Genomic DNA, 23,941 nt, shown 5'->3' with positions numbered 1-23,941 from the left:
GGCCCTCTGTGCTATTGCTGAGGCTCAGTCTCTTTCCCTTAAGAAGCTGGAGAAAGACCTCAGTAATTCTGAGAAGAAGGCATCCCATGCCATTGCCAATGCACAAATTGCATACGAGGCTCGGGATGTTTACAAGAAGCGTCTGGCTACTTCTGATGCCAAAGTTGAGTCGCTGGAGGCTGAAGTCCAGCGTTTGAATGATGCCCTTAACACCTGCATCATTGCAGGGAGGCAGATGCAAGGTCGTTACTCTAGTTTGGTGTGCTTATCTAGCGCCAAGGCTTTCAGGTCCGGCTTTAATCAGGGTTAAGGGGAAAAGACAACAGATCCCGAGGCTTTTGATGCCCATATGGGAGTGTCTTTCCCTTATGATGAGGGTCCAAAAGCTCAGGAAGCTGAAGTTTTTTTTGTCGAGATGGTGAAAGCTCATCCTGAGGTCCCTTCAGCTCCAAGTGTCTCCACTCTTGCAACTGGCCCATCAAATCCTCCACTTGCAAGTCCAGCTGTGGTAGATGCTTTTGAATCTACCCCGTTTGATCCGAAGAGGAAGTAGGATAGAGTAATATTTTTGTAATGAAATAACATTGGGAATGATAGATATGAATGATATAACCATGTTTCTTAAGCAGTGTCATTTTTATTTTGCTTCGACTAAGTATGCTTGTATGCTTTTAATATTGCACACACTTTGTTAGATGAGATTATTTTTAAAGAAAGTACCCTGCTTGAGAGTTCCTTATCTGTTCTATTCCGAAGCAAAATAAATAAGATGTGAAGAAGAGATCTCCTCTAATGGTTTATCTGATAATAGAGGATTGTTTTTTCCTTTGGTGATTTAACCGTTAAGGGAACCCTTCTTGAAATGGATTTGTGTGAAGCAAGTATATTTATACTTGTTTCTTCTTGTGGTTTTTCGATGTGGGACAATCTCGTGGCTTATATTACCGAACTTAGAATCAGTGAATATGAGCGTAAGAGTAAGGTTTGTTGAGCCGGACACTAAGGGTCCGAGGCGAATAAATTACTCCCCGGCGCTGAGCCTGAGGGGAGGTTTGCTGAGCCGGACACTTAGGGTCCGAAGCGAATGAATTACTCCCCAGCGTTGAGCCTGAGGGGAGGTTTGCTGAGCCGGACACTTAGGGTCCGAAGCGAATAAATTAATCCCCGGCGCTGAGCCTGAGGGGAGGTTTGCCGAGCCGGACACTTAGGGTCCGAGGCGAATAAATTACTCCCCGGCGCTGAGCCTGAGGGGAGGTTTGCCGAGCCGGACACTTAGGGTCCGAGATGAATAAATTACTCCCCGGCGCTGAGCTTGAGGGGAGGTTTGCCGAGCCCGACACTTAGGGTCTGAAGCGAATAAATTACTCCCCGGCGCTGAGCCTGAGGGGAGGTTTGCCGAGCCGGACACTTAAGGTCCAAGGCGAATGAATTACTCCCCGGCGCTGAACCTGAGGGGAGGCTTGCCGAGCTGGACACTTAGGGTCCGAGGCTAATGAATTACTCCCCGGCACTGGGCCTGAGGGGACGTTTGCATATATTTTTCTCAAACAACTTATCATGAGGCCGATGATTCAAAAATGATAGGAGGCCAAGAAAGCGAGTAACAGTGGTTGTGAAGTTTCCTATTTGTTGACTTTGGAGACTTTCCTCCATTGATACTCCCTTCTTGGCAACCAAATGTAGTGGACTACGTATATATTAACCGTATTTCTTTTGTATTTCTATCCGATGTGGGACATAGACTAGATTTTGTCAAAAAGTTCGGTGTAAGGAATGCCTCTGGTATTGAGCTTGACAGCCTTTAATACTAGTGGGCCCTCCTTACACCGCAATCAACTATTTGAATATTCCCATATATAACAGAATGTAACACATACTTTTTTGTCGATGTGGGATAGAGAATTTTAACCATAGGCCATAACTCATGTTTTTTCTTAAAAATCATTGTGACGAATGCTTTTTTAACAGCTTGCTTCTAACATTGCTCTGCATAAAAATTGCATAGTGCGACTTGGCATGCATAAAATCTGCATGATGCGACGCATGCATAAAAGTTTCATAATCATATAGTAGTATGGCCCCCATTTTTATGGAAAGGAATAAATGGAGTAGAATTATACTGAATATGATAGAAGCAAATAAAGAAAAGTTTGGCTGACTGTGGGCATACTCAGCCTTATTTGTGAAGAATTTGTAGCAAAATTGACAAACTTATCTAATGGAAATACCTTTTAAGGTGTATTGCATTCCAAGGATGCGCAATGGGACGTTCGTCAGCTTCGGCTAAACGATATGCTCCTTTCCCCACTACTTCGGTAACCCTGTAGGGTTCGGTCCAATTAGGTTCCAGTTTCTTTACATGAGCTGTCTCTTGCCTAATTGCTGCAGCATCCCTTTTTTCGTCTAGGAGATCGAGACTATGTTCGAGCTGCTGACTATTGTTTCCTTCAAGCAATAAGAATGTCCGAAGGGTTGGAACTGCCGCTTCGGTTGGAATCACAGCTTCAGATCCATAAGCCATGGCAAAGGGACTCTCTCTCGTAGGCTGTCATGGTGTGGTTCGGTACGCCCAAAACACCTGAGGGAGATTCTCGTACCATTTCGTTTTGAATTTCTCCAATTTCTTCTTTAAACAACTGAAAATTGTCCGATTAGTTATTTCAGCCTGTCCATTCCCTTGTGGATGACTGACTGCAGCTAACTTTTGTATAATTCCATGCTCAGCAAAGAATTTTCTTGTACTTCTATTATCAAGGTTCTTACCATTGTCCATCATAATGACTTTTGGGACCCCAAACCGGCAAATGATGTTGTTCCAAAGGAAACTTTTTACCTCCTCATGGGTCACACTTAAGTAGGCCTCGGCTTCTACCCATTTAGTGAAATAATCTGTAGCCAGTAGCACGTACTCCTTTTGTTCCACAGTCTTGGGTAATGGGCCCACCATATCAATCCCCCATTATGCGAATGGCCATGGATTTGCCATTGCGTGCAAATCTTCGGCAGGTTGATGCTTCATGGGACTGTGACGTTGACATTTGTCACACCTCCGTGTATACTCTTCTGCATTCCGGGCCAGGTACGGCCAGAAGTAACCTTGAGTCAGGACTTTATGCGCGAGGGATCTGCCCCCAGAATGGTTGCCACAATCTTCGTCATGGATTTGTCTCAACACCACAAAAGCCTCAGTAGGGCTTAAACATTTCAGGTAAGGACCTGAAAATGACTTTCGGTATAACTGATTGTTAATGATGGCATATTTAGCTGCGGTGATACAGAGCTTTCGTGCTTCGGACTTCTGGTCTAGAAGAACTCTATGCTTGAGGTAACTTTCCAATAGATCAATCCAGCATGGTTCTCGAGGAATAATTGGAACCACCATTACTTCCTGCGGAGGATTAATGCTGGGCTCGTCCAGAACATCAATCGGCACAATCTGAATCAGATCCTCATTTGAAGATGACGCTGATGTGGCCAATTGATCTGCTTCAGCATTCTCAACACGAGGTACCTGATAGAATTCGATCTGATCGAATCCCCGTGCAACATTCTCTACAGCTTCTTTATATGCATTCATTCTTTCCTCTTTGGGATGGTACTGACCTGTCACTTGATTTATAATAAGCTGTGAGTCACTAAAAACCTTTAAGCAACGTACCTGGAGACTGCTAGCTAATCGAAGACCAGCAAGTAATGCCTCGTACTCGGCCTCATTGTTCATAGCTGGGAACTTCAAACAGATACATTGCTGCAGCTTGGTGCCTTCAGGTGTTGACATTACAACGCCTACTCCTGCACTTGCTTGATTCGAGGAACCATCGACTCGAAGTTCCCACTGTGGTTCAAGGTGTGCCAGCTCTTCGGGAGTATCTTCATACTCGAGAAGAAAGTTCGCTACGGTTTGTCCTTTGTGCGACACCCTTGGCTCATAAGTTATGTCGAAGGAACTAAGCTCGATAGCCCACTTGGTAATTCTCCCAGATAAATCGGGCTTAGAGAGTATACCCCGTATAGGATAGTTGGTGAGTATCACAATGCTATGAGATTCGAAATAATGCCGAAGCTTCCTCTTGGCATAGATCAAAGCTAAAATGACTTTTTCTGCTTTACTATATCGCATCTCTGCATCTGTCATGGTCTTACTTGTGTAGAAGACTAGATATTGTCTCTTTCCTTCCTTTTTAATCAATACTGCCCTTGTCGCTATATTAGAAATTGCCAAATACATAATAAGAACCTCCCCGGGTTTTGGAGCGGATAGAATTGGTGGTTCAGCCATGTAACCCTTCAACCGACTGAGGGCCTCCTGCTGCTGAGGTCTCCATATATCTTTATTCTTGGATCATATAGCATCAAAGAATGGTTTACACTTATCTGACAATCCGGATATAAACCGGCTGAGTGCTGCGATCCGACCAGTAAGAACCTGCACCTCCCTACGATTTTTTGGTTCTTAATTCTGGATGAGGGCCTTAGCCTGAGCCGGACTTACCTCTATCCCTCTTTTATTCACTATGTGGCCGAGGAATTGTCCTGATGATACCACAAAGGAGAACTTGGATGGATTCAACTTCATGTTGTACTTCTTCAAAGTATTGAAAACTTCCTGTAGATGTTTCGGATGATCTTCTTTCTTCACACTTTTAACCACCATGTCATCTATATATGCTTCAACTGTCTTTCCCAGCAGATTATCGAATATTTTGTTGACAAGGCGCTAATAAGTAGCTCCAGCATTCTTCAGTCCGAAGGGCATGACCCTGTAACAATAAGTCCCCTTTTATGTAATAAAAGCCGTTTTTTCTTCATCCTCGGGGTTTATAGGAATCTGATTGTATCCCGAGTATGCATCTAGAAATGTCAACCTCTCGTAGCCAGTGGTAGCATCAACCATTTGGTCTATCTTGGGCAGAGGGTAGCTATCTTTAGGGCAGGCTTTGTTGAGGTTGGTATAATCTACACAAACCCTCTATTTTCCATTCTTCTTTTGTACGACTACCACGTTCGACAACCACTGCGGATATTGCACTTCTCGAATGAAACCTGCTTGCAACAATTTGCTCACTTCTTCAGCTATAATGTGATTGCATTCAGGGGTAAACCTTCGATGTTTTTGCTTGACCGGTTTTAACTCTGGATCCACCTTCAGGCTATGGCAGGAAACTGAGGGATCGATCCCTACCATGTCCGAGTGATCCCACGCAAAGGCATCTGCATTGCTCCGGATAACATCAATTAGTGCCTCCTTTTCTTCGGACGTGGAAGAAGAGCCTAGATAAGTAACCTTCTGAGGGTCGCCGAGGATAACTTCCACGACTTCGAGGGTCCCCTCGGTGGGCTTCGCAATTTTCTCTTCCTCCTTGACCTTAAGATACTTGGGCAGAATGCTCTGTAATTACTATTTGGGTCCAATTTTGGAAGCCACACCTAGTTGTTGTTGAGTCGACACCCTCTTCGCTTCAACTTGTGTCAACATATAGCATTCCTTCGCTGCGACTTAATCACCCCACATATTAATTACTTCTTTCCCGTCTGGAGATAAGCACCGCATCACTTGGTGGAGGGTGGACAAAACTCCTCTCATCCGATGTATCCAGCCTCTTCCCATGATGAGATTGTAAGAAGGATGGATCTCCGTTAAAACAAAGTTCTCCTTCAGAGTCCTCTTCGCCGCGGTTACGGACAAGTCTATTACTCCAAGGGGATCTACTCTTATGCCATCGAATCCCATCAACGGGCTGAAGGTAGGTCGAATAGATGATGACGAGATCTCTAACTGATCAAAGACCGTCTTTGTGATTATGTTAGCGCTACTTCCTGGATCTACCAAAACCCTCCTGATCATACAATTGGCCACTAAAAGACTGATGACCAATGGATCCTCGTGGGGGAGTTGCACTCTGGATAGGTCGCCATCTCCGAATCCAATACTAATGCTACCCGAATTGATAACATTGACCGAGGATATCTTCCTGAGCTTGTGGGTCGCCCTCAATCTGGATCTGTACACCTCCTCGGACTCTTGATCATCTTCAGACCTGTCATGTATTACATGGATGACTTTTACTTGCGTACCTTCTACCTTGCGGGGATAGACCTCGCGGGGCTTTGCATGCTCCTTTGTCATGAGGTAATCCGTCAAGTCACCTCTGGCGATCATATTCTCCACTTGTCGCCTGAGGGATCGGCAATCGTTAGTTGAATGCCCATAATCTCGATGATAAGCGCAATGCTTGCTTTTGTCCCTTTGCTCCAGGGGTTGCTTTATCGGTTGCGGAGTTGTGAACTTCGTCTTATTCTCTTGGAAGAGCTGAGCCAAGGTAGTTCGGAGAGGTGTAAATCCTTCCTCTACCCTTTGCCTTTTTTCAGGTGCCTCGGTGATCGGCGTTGAGGAACGTTGGCTTTTTTGAATCTTTGGAGTTGGAACTCTTTCTCGAGGCTTGTTTTCCACTGTCATGAGGGTAGCGTGCTGCGCTCGGTGGGCTATATTTTCCTTAAGCCGAATGTAAATCTGGGCCCTGGCATTTAGAGTCTGCATGTCGGGAGGAGAATACTTGACTAAGGAAGTGTGGAACTTCGTCCCCTGAATCATTGCTAGTTTAAATGTCTCTATAGCAGTTGTGGGATGAGAATCCGCTATTTCTGATGCCTCCATGTTGAATCTTGACAAGAAATTCTGCAATGTTTCCCCCCTTTTCTGCCTTACGGTGAAGAGGCTGGCAATGCTCTTCTTTTGCTTCTTATTTCCGTAATACTGTGCCAGGAACATGGTGCATAGAGTTACGTAATCCGGGATGGATTTATGCGGTCTATTCCTGAACCACTCTAGTGCTGCTCCTGTCAAACTGGTAGGAAAAACTCTGCACATCCAAGGGTCATTACGATCATCCAAAGCCATCTTTTGAGTATAATGATCTAGGTGCCGAGAAGGATCCCTTGTTCCATCAAACTGGGTGAAAGAAGGCATGGTGAATTTCTTGGGCCTCTCAACCAGATACACATCGTCAGTGAAAGGAGTTTTGATCAAAGAATTTTTGTATTCTCGAGCCATCTCGGCAGGTGTCTGAATCTTCAGGAGTCTCTTCTCGTCAAAGACATCCTGAACACCTGTACCATCTGGGATTCCATTGGACCACACCATAAGCTTATGGCTGGATTCGACTTGCTCATCCTGCGTGCAACGAGGGACGTTATCTGAAGCCGCAGCCTCGAATCTTGCCTTCCGTTGCTACTGAACCTCATTCGGCTGAACCTCATTGGGTCGTGCCCCATTAGGTGGAACCCCATCAGGCGAAAGTCCAGTAATCGAAGGAATATTCTGACTAGGGGGTGCTGCTGTGTCACCCACTAGTGGCGGTGGTACCAATTGAGCCAGCGTCGTTTGCAGAGTGTTATTCTGCTGTTGAAGCAAGGAGATCTGAGCCACGCTTGCTTCGTTTGCCTGACGAAGTACGTCAAACTGGTGTAGAAACTCTTCGTGCATCTTTTGTATCAACTCCGTCTGTTGATCTGCTGAAGATCCTCCGTTCGACATTCTGGATGGTAGCTGCAAGATTCACTTGTGAAACAAAAACAAGAGTGGGAATATATTTGCACACGATTCCCACAGACGGCACCAAAGTGTAGGTCCAAAATTCTACTCAACCAATAATAATTGAGAAAAATAATACAACACACTCAAGAACAGTAAAAATAAATAAGAACAGTGTATAGAGAAGTGTAGAATTGCTTGGATCCCTTTATTGGAGGTCTGGGCCTCTATTTATACATATAAATTAGTAGAATTAAGGTAATTTTTCCCATACATGACTTTCTTTACAAATAGAGTTCTTTCTATTGTATAATATTTCCTACATAGAACTTGCCTTGTATAGAACTTCCCATAAAAGAATTCTCCTTTTATGATAAATCCTTCTACCGATAGGATTTGTCCAATCTTGGAAAACTGGGCTGAATACACCTTGAACCAGTTGGGCTTGAATAACAGGCAGGATGTTTGATGTTACCGTGTTGGGCTGATAATCTCTTGATTCGGGCTTCAACAGGACTGAAGGTCAAATAACAATAGTATTGGGCTTGTGAATAGTGATCTTGGACTAGCCTCAAATTCAATTTGGGTTTGAGCGAGGTAGGCTTCATAAACTCATCGTGGATAAGTTTATATTTATGATGATGTGGATTATTCTTATTGGAGGGAGATTTTTCCCTCCACACACATATATATATATATCTTTATCTTCGATTCCAAGAGTAGTACCACTACTTTTGTTTGGAAGGTTAATTTAAAGAAGACCTATTGGATTATTTTCTTTTGTTTTTCTTTTCTTATTATGTTTTCTGTACTAAATTATTATTAAATAAACAACTAAGTTATTAAATATAGAATAAAAGCCATTATTTTTGTGGGGAAAAAAAATGCCCTAGGTTGACCTGCTGTCATTCCTCTCCAACTTTATAGAGATATTATTATTCAACATAAGATGAACCTCAATATCGCAACCAATTTCATCACCCCAACAGATCTCGTTACTGATGACAAGGGAGATCTTAATCATCGACACAGCAGCCATAAATAGGATATCGAGTCATTAAATCATATAAGAGAAAAAACCCTAACATTGAATACATAATTACTTTTCTGTTGTACAATTTCAAGTACTAACTTGATCATCAGAGGGTCCTCGGTCGGTACCCCACCGGTGCCATTCGAGGTGACATCCCGTTGTTTTGCAGTAAATGCCACCATTTTGGGTCACGAGGATTTTCGCATCAACAACTGGTGCCATCTGTGGGAACGATTAGTTCCCTGAAGAAATAATAATTCTGATGCGATTTGGACGGCAAGATGAAGGTTTCCGATCATAGAAACCATCCCAAAGTCATCCGTTGACAACGGGTTTCCTCATTCTTATATAAGAACAGGTCTCTACATTATAATTCCCCGACTATCATATTGGGGGCAAAATAGTGGGTTGCGTGATGCCACCCTGTGATACCCCTCTATTCTGGAATACAGGTTGATCAAGTCCACGCACGACACCAAGGGAATATCAAACAACTAAGTAATAAATGAACACAGAATACAAAAGATAATAAGAATAAATAATAAAGTTGAAAAGAAAACTAAATAATAATTCCTCTAACAATATCCAAATAAAATAGATGCCCCATTAAATAATCAAAATCCTCTGATACCAGTACCCATCTAGATTACAACTTGAGAATCCATAATGGGGACCCCTAATAAAATCCCAACTAAAAATAATAATCCAAACTGAAAAACTGAAAACATAAAGTAGATACCTAAGTAGAATCGGAAGACTGAAGTTGACTGGTTTCTGCTCAACACGAACAATCTCTACACCTGATAAACACCTGAAACCCACGAACAAGTTCTACTCTACTATATCCCAAACAAAGACTCGATACACATATATAGCCTAGTCAACTCAAACAATAACTACATAATCTGTATATATATAGATACACACAAAATGACTCTCACTGGACTATAGGGCAGCCTCAATCTGAATAGTAGGCAACATGCAAAACGCACATATAGTGGACATGAGTACTATGATCTATCAGGGCATACAATTATCCACAATATCTAGCAATGCATCCTAGGCAATATACACTCCCTAACCATTAATCCTGAGACTTAAGCTTATATCATGACACATATCCATATATATATAAATCCATCTTATCCAGAACATAAAAATAAACTATCTACCATAGCCTCTCAATGGCATGTCATCCATATAGTTCCATGACCTGACATGAATAGATGAGACTTAACTTAATAGCTAGTCAATCCATAATATGCCCCCATATCTTGATAATGGTGCATTCATCCATAACCAATCAATGGTTTCCACATAATCCAACAATTGATGCAACATATCTATTTATACATCAAATAATCCAGAAATAACATGATATACATCATACAGATATTCATTGCATTTATTTAAGCAATAATAACAATTTAAATAGCATACAGTTAACTTACATCCCAAGTAATCAACTTATATCTCATTTAAAATATATAAACCTCTATAAATATGATTAAAATCATTTAAACATCTATTTTAATTGTTAAGACAATTAAATTAATAAAAACATCCATTAAACAACTTGAAGCTAGTTATTTAAACATCCATAATATCTAAGTCCTTAGCATATTTAAGTTTATTATGCATTCTGGGAATTTTTCAAGTCCAATTAATCCATTTAAATTAATTAAAATAGATTAAAACTACTTCTGGGAACTTAAAATGCTTAACCCAGGTCTCGGCCCAACTAAGTTGGCTCATTCACAGAAGTAGTCGACTCGATTACTAATTAAGTTGGCTCATTTTCAAACAAGTCTACTCTTTCATCAATCCAGTCGACTGAGTTCCAACTGAGTTAACTCGTTTAGCAACTGAGTCGACTCATTCCTACTGCGAGTCGTCTTCTCCAACTCCGACGACCTCTGCCTGCTTTAATCTCCTTCGTTAAGGGTCCTATATGTCTGTACTAAGTCTCATATGGTCCCAAACTTTTTATTTTAAGCCATTATGCATTAAAAGAATGAATCAAAACAAGTTTCATGCATCAAGATTCAAGATTTAACAATCATATATATATAAACATAAACACTGTTTTTAATCTTTTTAAGTATGTATACATGGTCGAATTTACTTCTAATTATCCTGGAATTGTACTAGGTATGTATAGAACACGTGATCTAAAGAAAAGAGATAGAAGAAGAACTTGCCTTTAAGGTTTCAGATTTGAAAACCTTAAACTACTTCTTCCTCTGTTCTTTTCTTAATCAGGCGAACCTTGGGTTGCCTTCTCAGTCCTATGTGCTCCTGATTTAACCCGTAAGCAGATCCTCCTTCCTTCTTTCCTTGGTTCGGCCTCCTTTCTTGGCCAATCCCTCTCTTTCCTTCCTCTCTCTAAAACTCTTTATTTTTCTATTTTGCCTCTGTTACACTATAATATGTATATAACCGTAGCAGACTATGCTAAGTATAAATATATACTACTATAATCCTATCCTAAAACCAATTCTGGTACCTTTAGGAGAAGGAAAAAGAAAAGGAAAAAATATATATACAACTATAATAATAACAATAATCATATTTGTTAAATATACGTATATAATTATTTATATAAACCTTAATATATATATATATATATATATATATATATATATATATATATATATATATATATATATATATTCCATTGCAGCCCTTAGACAATGCAATCACAACTATAACAAAATCTGTGGTTTGGTGGAAACAAAAACCAAAGCAAAAGAAAACAAATTAATGATTCCAAGTTAGGGCTCCTTTACTACGCATTTAAACATTGAAGTACTACATGCTAAATATGTGGCTTGAAGGTGATTCAGCCTATGCTGCAACTGTAACGACCCGGTCATTTGCCTTCCTTTCCTTTTTCCAGAAATTTTACGAATGAATTTTTTTCGTTTAATTTTCCTTTCTGAGCTCTGATTCGTGTCGCTTAGTGTCATCTCGAGTGCTCGAAATTGGTTTCGGAGACTCTTTCATGTGAATTGACAACTTCCTTTGAGGACCGAGTAATTTTCGCATTTTTTGTTTTTGAACACTATGCGCTATTTCGTCTTTTCCCTATTCTGTCATTTTCCCTATTTCGTCTTACCTCCGTTTGTCAGTTTTTGGCACAACCTCACTTCTCATGCTCGGAGTTGGTTTTTGATTTCACGTATCCTTATCGTGAGTGGTTTCCACGAAATACGTATCTTTACTTTTATAAGAAAGTACTCTGGTTGCTCCCGGTGCCTATAGGGGCATGGATGCATAAATCTTTGGAATTAATTTCATTTCTTGGGGTGTTTTTCGTAAATATCTTTTAAAGATATTTTATTTCAGGGGTTTTTAAGAAAATATTTTTGGAAGATATTTTCATTCTGGGACATAAGTGCAGTTTTCACTTTTTGGAAGGGCCATTGTGCAATTAATGAAAGTTATTGCAAAATGTCTTGTTTTGAGCTTGGATCCTTGTACGGGATTCATTTTCACATTTCGTCGAGTAGTGTACTCTTGGAATTTCCTCCTGGTCGATGTTTTCCAGTTTCAGGGTTTCTGGCCCCGGTTTTCGCCAAACTTGTTTTGGACATAACTTTCTGCTCGGGACTCAGTTTTTGACGCCGTTTCTTCTATTATTCATATTTTATCATTTTGAATCTTTTTTGTTCACAAAGTTTTGCCATTTGAGCGCGTCTGCTCAAATTTTACTTTTTCGGACCCGGCGGGGCTCGTTCGAGGCACTTTTTGAGATTTCTATAAAAAGGGGGGTGAGATATTTCATTTTTCATCTTCTCCCCTCTTCATGCACTACCTGGAGCTCCCATGGCAGCCCAAGGGGTGCTGCCATCTTCTCTCTCCTCTTTTGGTTCACTTTTCCTTGATGGAAAGTCTTCGGCCTTAACGTTTGTTGTTCCCCTCGCCGTGCTCTACCTTTCCCGCTTATTAGAATTTAGTTTTGACCATTTCTTGAGTTTGGTTTTGAGGTCAAGTAATGATTTTGATGGGGCTTTGATGGGGGTTATGTTCACGGTGTTGTCCCCGACAAAACCTCTCGGTATCGTCGAATTCGGAGCACTTTTATTTTGGTGGGCCTTTGGGATTTTCATCTCAAATTGAGGTAGGAGATGTTCTAGGTTTAAATTCTTGTTATATAGCATGCTTGTGATGCTTATAATACTTGTTTGCATGATTAAACATAAAATCTAGAGATTTTATTATTTATTTTTCTTGTACGGGATCTAATTTTTCCGGTTGCTCATGACTTGGTTTAAACATGTAGCATGATTTTATATTACCCCTTGATATGCTCATTGTAATGTATTAAAATTGGAACATTTGAATAAGTTTTAAAGATTTTATTTAATATTTATCTTAGGTGAAAGATTAATTCACATGGCCTTAACTAGCTTAAAATCAATATGTGTTAGCATATTAAATTAGGCCTTAGCATGCTCTTCAACATAGTTGAATTTGAAAGTGATTGGAGGTGTTTTGAAAATTAGTAATTATTAATTAATTTGATTAATTAATTTGCCCCGAGTGCACTATTCACTCTATTTGAATTTCGACTTGATATTCTTGATCTACATGCTATATAGCTTCACATATATTTGATTTAGAATATTCAGTGAGGTTTTGAAACCTTTTATTTAATTAAATTCCATGTTTAAGATTTAATCCTCATGGTGATATACAACTTGGAATTGTATTGTGGCATGCTAGAAAATTAAGCTTAGGTATAGTTGTTCATATGTATTACATTGGGATTAATTGCATGAGAATTGTAACTTTTATTTTATATTTAACTTTAGTGAAAGTTTAATTCACATGGTCGTAAATTAAATGAAATAAACTTGTAATGTGATATTACATTAGTCCTTGGCATATTCTCTAAGATATGTTAAATGGAGAGCATTTGGTTAAGTTTAAAAATCAAGAGATTTTAATTAAAAGAATTAATTAAAATCTATTTTGTGGTCCCATTAGCTTAATTAAGGTTTTAACTTGATATTTGTATTGGTCATGACTTGTTTACTAGTATATATTAATTTGGGACTATTAGAAGTTGTTTTAGAACCTTGGTAATTAAATTAGCATGATTTAATTAAAGTTCTACTTTGTTGTTCTAACAACCTAATTGAGTTTTATAATGGATATAGGTGATAACCTTGCCACGTTATTTAACATGTGTTAAATTGAGGTTAATTGGAATTGAATCGGAATCTATAGAATTTAATTATGTTTATCTATTTAAATTCTATCAATTTGCTCCATGATCTAGTTGTGTTTTAGAAGTAGTTTCTATATTCAAATCATGGACTTGGACTTGTTGTATATTCATTTGGTTATGTTTTGAACATTGGATAACATAGTTGCTATATTTGTATTCATGAGAATATGTTTTCCTTATTGAATATATTGTTGCCTTGTGTAATGATTTGCACACTTCGTGTTTAACATCTCTCATGCATAGCGTGTAACGAATCGCACACTGAAGATTCGACATTCATCACATCATATTAGTTATGGACTTAGAGCATGGATTATAGGTTTCCAAATTTGGTTGTGCTTGGTAGATAGTTGATTATCTTGCATATTCCTGTTGATATATACGTTGTTGCACAACTTGTTGATTTTGGAAACTTAGGGATGTCATTGTTTGACTATGGCTAGGACGTGGTTCTAGTACGGGGGATAGTCCCTCTATATGGTCTAGTGCGCACGTAGGGAGGTTACCCATGGGCTAGTAACCCTAAAGTAACTATGTTGTCGGTTTGATCCGGCGTGACGTCCGAGTATCCACTTTGTTTGATTTCGCATTTCATTTTCAAGTTGATAACTAGATGATGTTGTAACTTGTTGTTTTTTATTTGTCGTTCCATTTTAAGTTACAGGATGTTAACTTTGCGAAATTATGCTTTATGCGTTGTATTGGAAGTTCCAATGTTAGTTAAATTGTATCGATATTGAAAATCGTGTTTTAACGTTCTAATAAAGCTTAGAATTGATCCTATTGATTCATTTATAACATAGACGTTAGGTGGCATGAACCACTACTGTTATTTTGTGCTTTAGATTCTAAGTTGATGTCTTTGAGAACTTAAACCTTGTTGCATTGTATAACATGCTCTTTTGTTGTTGAATTGCATGGATAATGTGATTCTTGTTAACTTGTATTCAAATATGCTTTTGTCATGTTGTATGGATTACTCTAGACCTAGTTCAATTGTATTGAAAATGCAATTCATGTTAATCTATGCTCAAGCATTCTTCTTGTCGTGTTCTTTGGATTATCCCAACCATGATTCGTTTCATACACGTATGTATATCATGATTCTTGTTGCTTAGACTCTAAGGTAGCTTAGGATGCTCCCCGAGTCTCACTTGGACATAGACGTTTGGTGGCATGAGCCCCTTTAACATGTTTCATCTTAAGGTGATAAATTTGTAAAATGCTAAGTTGATGCATGCTCATCTCCTACGAGTAGCTTTATGTTACTCACCCCTACGATACTGGGGTATATTTTAGGTATGAAGACTTGGTTCGTGAAGCCTAGCATTCCTTGGATGTCGTGTAGCTTTCAAGTTTCCATTTCATGCAAATGTTAACATGAAATGTCATTTTGTAGACTTATATGTCAAAATATGTATATTTGATTCCATGTATGTAATGTGTACATAAGTGCACTCCTTTCAATGTATTTGACATGTATGAGATGAGGCTGGAGGCCAATGACATGTGTATTGTATTCTATACAACTTTTTAACTTCATGAAATATTATTTGAAAAATCGCAACTCATTGCTTCACCATGATTGCATCGGGTGTGGGAGTTCCATTTTCATTCTTTCAGAAGGTCTTATTAATCATGTTTGAAGTGTGGCCAAGGGCCAAACGGTTATTTGATCCCGTTTTGCATTTTTGGATTCCATGTTTTCCATTCCAAGTCCATTTTCGCCTTTTTGCCCGTTGGGGGGTCGGATTTTGCATCGGCTATATTTTTAAGTCATGGACCATTGTAGCACATCTAAATAGGTAAGTTACATTTGCGTGCATGGTCGTTTCCGGGCAAAACCTTATCGTTTGTGTTTTGAGCCTCTTGTGAATTCATTTCGCATTTTTTTTGCATATTCTGATCTAGGGGCATTCTGGACCTTTCACATCAGTTTTGTTTTCTTCTTTTGACATGGTTGAATAGAAAACATGATTTTAGAGGGGGTTTCTTCTTCGTGTTTTTCCAGAAAATGTCATCTTGGTACCGGAAATCCCTCGTGAAGTTTCAGCTTCCAGTTTTCATTTAGCAGCTTTATGACCCTCTTGTTCAGTTCTGATCTAGGGGCATTTTGGGGATTTCACAATGAGTTTTTTTCGATTCCGTTCACATTATCGGGTAGAAAACTCAATTTTAGGGGGGGTTTCTTCTTCGTGTTTTTCCAGAAAAACTCTTCTTGACCTCCGTTTCAAGCCTCAGTTCTAGGAAGATAAAAAAAAATGTAGCAGCAGCCAAGGGCTGCCACCAGCCATGTCTTTGGGCGCTGGCATGCACGCCCGTGGGCTCGCGCATGTGCGCCATGGCCCCTCGTCGGGCCGCCGCGACGTCAATTCTTCTTTTGGGCTTTTCTCCTTCGTCCGGATTCCGATTCAAGTGAATTTTTTTTTGAACTTGACTAATTTTTCGCTGTCTTTCCAACGGTTTGCTTGATTGCACCCGGTTCTTCCTGGATAATTACCAGTTTACCCTTTTTGCTTTAAGTGCTCGTTTTTCTTCGTCATGCCGTTTCTCCTTCGTCTGGACTCCGGATCATGCGATTCTTGAGTCCATCTTGATTAGTTTTTCGTTGTCCTTCCAGCGGTGTGCTCGGTGGTACCCGAATCTACAGTTTTCAGAAATGACTATTTTGCCCCTGGGGGCTTATTTGTCATATTTTCAATCTTTTGCTTCCGCATCAGTTCTTGTTGAGTTCCACGACCTCATGGAAGGTCACTTTGACTTCTTAGAGTCTTGTTTTCTGTTTTCACTTCTGCATTCGGATCCGTTATCGGATCATCCTTACGGTTCATCAGAGGACACGCTGGCCTAAAAAACCAGGGTCGTCATAGGTGGTATCAAAACGTCCGGGTTCGAATACCTTGGACGACGGGTTTTGGGTGCATATCATGCTCACGTTGTTTTGCTTTGATGTGTCATTTATATCTTGATAACATGCCTTCTTTGATAACATGTCTTGTATGATAACATGTTCACATGCTTAGGTGCTTTGAGACATCCATTATTTGTTAAGCATACTTTATGTGTATATATGCTCTTGATAACATGTTTTGATTTGATAACATGTCTGTTTGCTCATGTGGCACCTTGAGTAGATAGTCCATTGCTATGATGCATGCTCGCTGTCCCCTTTTATGTCTGTTTTTGGCATTGTCTCTTAGGATCTGTCGTATCCCTTGGATGCGTTCTTGTTTCACGAGTTTCTTCCTTGGATAGGAGAAATTCATTCTGTGAGGACCCATGTAGGGAACCTTCTTGTCTGTTCTGTTGGTTGATGCGAGTGAGGCTCATGTGAGCGTAGACGACTGCGATTCATTTCCTTTTCCTTATCTGGTGGAGTGAGACGTGGGCCAGGGAGGCACCATTTCATTTCCTTTTCCATCATGGCTTTTAGATCTAAGGCCTTAAGTATAATGGTGCCAATATCATTGGTGTCAGAGTTTTGGGATTTGCTACCCCAACTCTCGCAGATGCTTGGTTCCCGTGGTGCTTTTGGTAATGATCATTTTCGACATTGATGTCATTGGTATCGAAAAGTTCCCTTCTGGGGCATGTTACGAATTAGTGCCTTATACTGTTATGCTACCTTGCTGACGAGTAAGTGTGGGCGGGTTCTGGTCACTGTTCGTACTGCCTTGTGACTCTCATCTTCTATTATGTTTCAACGTTTCGTTGTCTTGGGATTCTCTCGGTAGTTGACGTTGAGTTAACGTGCCGATTCGTATGAGGTGTTGCCTCAGTTCTTGGTTTCGTGTTCCTTCAGTTGATCTTAGGACTTCAGGATTTGTCCTTCAGTGCGTTGTGAGCTATCCTTTGATTTGACCTTTTGTTCGGTCATGATTCTGTTCTCTTTGGTGTGTTCCTAATTTCGGGGACGAAATTCCTTTAAGGAGGGTAGTTTGTAACGACCCGGTCATTTGCCTTCCTTTCCTTTTTCCTGAAATTTTACGAATGAATTTTTTTCGTTTAATTTTCCTTTCTGAGCTCTGATTCGTGTCGCTTAGTGTCATCTCGAGTGCTCGAAATTGGTTTCTGAGACTCTTTCATGTTAATTGACAACTTCCTTTGAGGACCGAGTCATTTTCGCATTTTTCGTTTTTGGACGCTATGCGCTATTTTGTCTTTTCCCTATTCTGTCATTTTCCCTATTTCGTCTTATCTCCGTTTGTCAGTTTTTGGCACAACCTCACTTCTCATGCTCGGAGTTGGTTTTTGATTTCACGTATCCTTATCGTGAGTGGTTTCCACGAAATACGTATCTTTACTTTTGCAAGAAAGTACTCTAGATGTTCCCGGTGCCCATAGGGGCATGGATGCATAAATCTTTGGAATTAATTTCATTTCTTGGGGTGTTTTTCGTAAATATCTTTTGAAGATATTTTATTTCAGGGGTTTTTAAGAAAATATTTTTGGAAGATATTTTCATTTTGGGCCATAAGTGTAGTTTTAACTTTTTAGAGGGGCCATTGTGCAATTAATGAAAGTTATTACAAAATGACTTTTTTTGAGCCTGGATCCTCATACGGGATTCATTTTCACATTTCGTCGAGTTGTGTACTCTTGGAATTTCCTCCTGGTCGATGTTTTCCAGTTTCAGGGTTTCTGGCCCCGGTTTTCGCCAAACTTGTTTTGGGCATAACTTTCTACTCGGGACTCGATTTTTGACGTTGTTTCTTCTGTTGTTTATATTTTATCATTTTTAATCTTTTTTGTTCACAAAGTTTTGCAATTTGAGCGCGTCTGCTCAAAGTTTACTTTTTCAGACCCGGCGGGGCCCGTTCGAGTCACTTTTTGAGATTTCTATAAAAGGGGGGGTGAGATATTTCAATTTTCATCTTCTCCCCTCTTCATGCATGACCTGGAGCTCCCATGGCAGCCCAAGGGGTGCTACCATCTTCTCTCTCCTCTTTTGGTTCATTTTCCTTGATGGAAAGTCTTCGGCCTTAACGTCTGTTGTTCCCCTCGCCGTGCTCTACCTTTCCCCCTTATTAGAATTCAGTTTTGACCATTTCTTAAGTTTGGTTTTGAGGTCAAGTTATGATTTTGATGGGGCTTTGATGGGGGTTATGTTCAAGGTGTTGTCCCCGACAAAACCTTTCGGTATCGTCGAATTCGGAGCACTTTTATTTTGGTGGGCCTTTGGGATTTTCATCTCAAATTGAGGTAGGAGATATTCTAGGTTTAAATTCTTATTATATTGCATGCTTGTGATGCTTATAATACTTGTTTGGATGATTAAATATAAAATCTAGAGATTTTATTATTTATTTTTCTTGTACGGGATCTAATTTTCCCGATTGCTCATGACTTGGTTTAAACATGTAGCATGATTTTATATTGCCCCTTGATATGCTCATTGTCGTGTATTAAAATTGGAACATTTGAATAAGTATTAAAGATTTTATTTAATATTTATCTTAGGTGAAAGATTAATTCACATGGCCTTAACTAGCTTAAAATCAATATGTGTTAGCATATTAAATTAGGCCTTAGCATGCTCTTCAACATAGTTGAATTCGAAAGTGATTGGAGGAGTTTTGAAAATTAGTAATTATTAATTAATTTGATTAATTAATTTGCCCCGAGTGCACTATTCACTCTATTTGAATTTCGACTTGATATTCTTGATCTACATGCCATATAGCTTCACATATATTTGATTTAGAATATTCTGTGTGGTTTTGAAACCTTTTATTTAATTAAATTCCATGTTTAAGATTTAATCCTCATGGTGATATATAACTTGGAATTGTATTGTGGCATGCTAGAAAATTAAGCTTAGGTATAGTTGTTTACATGTATTAAATTGGGATTAATTGCATGAGAATTGCAACTTTTATTTTATATTTAACTTTAGTGAAAGTTTAATTTACGTGGTCGTAAATTGAATGAAATAAACTTGTAATGTGATATTACATTAGTCCTTGGCATATTCTCTAAGATATGTTAAATGGAGAGCATTTGGTTAAGTTTAAAAATCAAGAGATTTTAATTAAAAGAATTAATTAAAATCTATTTTGTGGTCCCATTAGCTTAATTAAGGTTTTAACTTGATATTTAAATTAGCCATGACTTGTTTACTAGTATATATTAATTTGGGACTATTAGAAGTTGTTTTAGAACCTTGGTAATTAAATTAGTGTGATTTAATTAAAGTTCTACTTTGTTGTTCTAACAACCTAATTGAGTTTTAGAATGGATATAGGTGATAACCTTGCCATGTCCTTTAACATGTGTTAAATTGAGGTTAAGTGGAATTGAATCGGAATCTATAGAATTTAATTGTGTTTATCTATTTAAATTCTATCAATTTGCTCCATGATCTATTTGTGTTTTAGAAGTGGTTTCTATATTCAAATCATGGACTTAGACTTGTTGTATATTCATTTGGTTATGTTTTGAACATTGGATAACATAGTTGCTATGTTTGTATTTATGAGAATATGTTTTCCTTATTGAATATATTGTTGCCTTGTGTAATGATTTGCACACTTCGTGTTTAACATCTCTCATGCGTACTGTGTAACGAATCACACACTGAAGATTCGACATTCATCACATCATATTAGTTGTGGACTTAGAGCATGGATTGTATAGGTTTCCAAATTTGGTTGTACTTGGTAGATAGTTGATTATCTTGTATATTCCTGTTGATATATGCGTTGTTGCACAACTTGTTGATTTTGGAAACTTGGGGATGTCATTGTTTGACTATGGCTAGAACGTGGTTCTAGTACGGGGGATAGTCCCTCTATATGGTCTAGTGCGCACGTAGGGAGGTTACCCATGGGCTAGTAACCCTAAAGTAACTATGTTGTCGGTCTGATCTGGCGTGACGTCCGAGTATCCACTTTGTTTGATTTCGCATTTCATTTTCAAGTTGATAACTAGATGATGTTGTAACTTGTTGTTTCTTATTTGTCGTTCCATTTTAAGTTACAGGATGTTAACTTCGCGAAATTATGCTTTATGCGTTGTATTGGAAGTTCCAATGTTGGTTAAATTGTATCGATATTGAAAATCGTGTTTTAACGTTCTAATAAAACTTAGGATTGATCCTATTGAATCATTTATAACATAGACGTTAGATGGCATGAACCACTACTGTTATTTTGTGCTTTAGATTCTAAGTTGATGGCTTTGAGAACTGAAACCTTGTTGCATTGTATAACATGCTCTTTTGTTGTTGAATTGCATGGATAATGTGATTCTTGTTAACTTGTATTCAAATATGCTTTTGTCATGTTGTATGGATTACTGTAGACCTAGTTCAATTGTATTGAAAATGCAATTCATGTTAATCTATGCTCAAGCATTCTTCTTGTCGTGTTCTTTGGATTATCCCAACCATGATTCGTTTCATACACGTATGTATATCATGATTCTTGTTGCTTAGACTCTAAGGTAGCTTAGGATGCTCCCCGAGTCTCACTTGGACATAGACGCTAGTGGCATGAGCCCCTTTAACATGTTTCACCTTAAGGTGATAAATTTGTAAAATGCTAGGTCGATGCATGCGCATCTCCTACGAGTAGCTTTATGTTACTCACCCCTACGATACTGGGGTATATTTCAGGTACGAAGACTTGGTTCGTGAAGCCTAGCATTCCTTGGATGTCGTGTAGCTTTCAAGTTTCCATTTCATGCAAATGTTAACATGAAATGTCATTTTGTAGACTTATATGTCAAAATATGTATATTTGATTCCATGTATGTAATGTGTACATAAGTGCACTCCTTTCAATGTATTTGACATGTATGAGATGAGGCTGGAGGCCAATGACATATGTATTGTATTCTATACAACTTTTTAACTTCATGAAATATTCTGAAAACCTTGAAAAATCGCAACTCATTGCTTCTCCTTGGTTGCATCGGGTGTGGGAATTCCATTTTCATTATTTCATATGGTCTTATTAATCATGTTTGAAGTGTGGCCAAGGGCCAAACGGTCATTTGATCCCGTTTTGCATTTTTGGATTCCATGTTTTCCATTCCAAGTCCATTTTCGCCTTTTTGCCCGTTGGGGGGTCGGATTTTGCATCGGCTATATTTTTAAGCTATGGACCATTGTAGCGCGTCTAAATAGGTAAGTTACGTTTGCGTGCATAGTCGTTTCCGGGCAAAACCTTATCGTTTGTGTTTTGAGCCTCTTGTGAATTCATTTCGCATTTTTTTTGCATATTCTGATCTAGGGGCATTATGGATCCTTCACATCAGTTTTGTTTTCTTCTTTTGACATGATTGAATAGAAAACATGATTTTAGGGGGGGTTTCTTCTTCGTGTTTTTCCAGAAAATGTCGTCTTCATACCGGAAATCCCTCGTGAAGTTTCAGCTTCCAGTTTTCATTTAGCAGCTTTATGACCTTCTTGTTCAGTTCTGATCTAGGGGAATTTTGGGGATTTCATAGTGAGTTTTTTTCGATTCCGTCCACGTTATCGGGTAGAAAACTCAATTTTAGGGTGGGTTTCTTCTTCGTGTTTTTCCAGAAATACTCTTCTTGACCTCTGTTTGAAGCCTCAGTTCTAGGAAGATCAAAAAAAATGTAGCAGCAGCCAAGGGCTTCCACCAGCCATGTTTTTGGGCGCCGGCATGCACGCCGGTGGGCTCGCGCATGGGCACCGTGTGCGCCATGGCCCTTCGTCGGGCCGCCGCGACGTCAATTCTTATTTTGAGCTTTTCTCCTTTGTCCGGACTCCGATTCAAGTGAATTTTTTTTTGAACTTGACTAATTTTTCGCTGTCTTTGCAACGGTTTGCTCGGTTGCATCCGGTTCTTCCTGGATAATTACCAGTTTACCCTTTTTGCTTTAAGTGCTCGTTTTTCTTCGTCATGCCGTTTCTCCTTCGTCCGGACTCCGAATCATGCGATTCTTGAGTCCATCTTAATTAGTTTTTCGTTGTCCTTCCAGCGGTGTGCTCGGTGGCTCCCGAATCTACAGTTTTCAAAAATGACTATTTTTCCCCTAGGGGCTTATTTGTCATATTTTCGATCTTTTGCTTCTGTTCTTGTTGAGTTCCACGACCTCATGGAAGGTCACTTTGACTTCTTAGAGTCTTGTTTTCTATTTTCGCTTCCGCATTCGGATTCGTTATCGGATCATCCTTACGGTTCATCACAGGACACGCTGGCCTAAAAAACCAGGGTCGTCACAGCAACTACCTTGACTTTCTCGTTTAGATCAGTGCCTTCTTGAACAGTTGCCATATTTGCAACACCTTCTTCTCCGAGTGGCATTTCAAATTTCTCTTCCAGAGCCATCGTAATTTCAACTAGTTTCAATTTTACGTTCCTCTGATGCTCTGTTTGGTTGGAAGGAAGGAAGATGGGTGGAAGAAAAATAGGAGGGAATGAACAAAATTCCTTCGTTCGGTAAGAAGGAAACACGGAGAGAAAGGATAATAGGAGGGATGACTTATCCCTCATTTTTTACAATTTTCATCCACCTAAATTTGGGCAGAAGACACAAGAGAAAACAAGTGGTACTATTATAAAAATACTAAATTACAATATTAGCCTTCCCAATTATTTTATTTAAAAGACACGGAAGATTTTGTTTTTTATTTAATATCGTTGACATCATCATCCTCGTCTTCTATCCCTGCTCGCCAGAAAGCATTACCTTATAGTCCTCTTTACTTTCATAGCTATAAGGAAGCAGAAGCACCATTTCCTTACGTTTGCTCCCTTTTATTATGTTAGTAGAGTTTCTGGGACTACGTTGAAGGGACCAGACATATTTTTGAGTTGCAGAGACTGATCGGTCTGAAATCCGTAATCCTAGTTTGAAGCCGAAAATACGCAGTTTGCTTAACTTGTATCAAATTGATCTGACTGCTAGGAGTGGCATCAAGTTTTACAAACCAGAAAAACAATTCCAGACTGCTTAACTAAGGACCTTCCTCTGAGTCTCTTCAGTTGAGTGCCACTAGTCAGTATATAGTGGGGTACTTTTTTTTATATTATTATTATTCATGATGAAATATGATTATATATATATATATATGTATATGTATATGTAAATAAAACAAACAACAAATTAGAGCAAAATTAATGGTAGTGTTCAAATGAGTAGTAAAGATGATGAAAAGAAAATAATG

At 39.1% G+C, this 23,941-nt stretch overlaps 2 protein-coding genes across 2 annotated transcripts; both read right to left on the bottom strand.

The window, feature by feature from the left end:
• Window positions 1–2,959: 2,959 nt before the first annotated feature.
• On the bottom strand, window positions 2,960–4,654 carry LOC132270471 (uncharacterized). The gene is made up of 2 exons (XM_059771651.1): window positions 4,493–4,654; window positions 2,960–4,336 (listed from the first exon to the last, which is right to left on the bottom strand). Exons 1-2 carry the CDS (start codon window positions 4,652–4,654, stop codon window positions 2,960–2,962), a joined length of 1,539 nt encoding a protein of 512 aa, XP_059627634.1.
• Window positions 4,655–4,969: 315 nt separating this feature from the next.
• On the bottom strand, window positions 4,970–23,102 carry LOC132270470 (uncharacterized). Its single transcript, XM_059771650.1, has 4 exons — window positions 22,983–23,102; window positions 7,253–7,546; window positions 5,645–7,171; window positions 4,970–5,389 (listed from the first exon to the last, which is right to left on the bottom strand). Exons 1-4 carry the CDS (start codon window positions 23,100–23,102, stop codon window positions 4,970–4,972), a joined length of 2,361 nt encoding a protein of 786 aa, XP_059627633.1.
• Between the last annotated feature and the right edge of the window lie 839 nt (window positions 23,103–23,941).

This window comes from Cornus florida, unplaced genomic scaffold, assembly GCF_030987335.1.
Source record: "Cornus florida cultivar Cherokee Brave unplaced genomic scaffold, ASM3098733v1 CherokeeBrave_3.0.0_Hap2_Chr08, whole genome shotgun sequence".
NCBI lineage: Eukaryota > Viridiplantae > Streptophyta > Magnoliopsida > Cornales > Cornaceae > Cornus > Cornus florida.
Note: the sequence above shows the minus strand (reverse complement) of the source record. Positions and strands in the feature narration are given on the sequence as shown.

Coding starts and splice junctions, on each gene's coding strand:
- LOC132270471 (XM_059771651.1), bottom strand. CDS start 4,654: ATGGTGGTTAAAAGTGTGAAGAAAGAAGATCATCCGAAACATCTACAG. Junction 4,337..4,492: donor TGAATAAAAGAGGGATAGAG/GTAAGTCCGGCT, acceptor ATATGATCCAAG/AATAAAGATATATGGAGACC.
- LOC132270470 (XM_059771650.1), bottom strand. CDS start 23,102: ATGGCTCTGGAAGAGAAATTTGAAATGCCACTCGGAGAAGAAGGTGTT. Junction 7,547..22,982: donor TAGTTGCTGTGACGACCCTG/GTTTTTTAGGCC, acceptor TGAATCTTGCAG/CTACCATCCAGAATGTCGAA. Junction 7,172..7,252: donor ATGGGGCACGACCCAATGAG/GTTCAGCCGAAT, acceptor CGTTGCACGCAG/GATGAGCAAGTCGAATCCAG.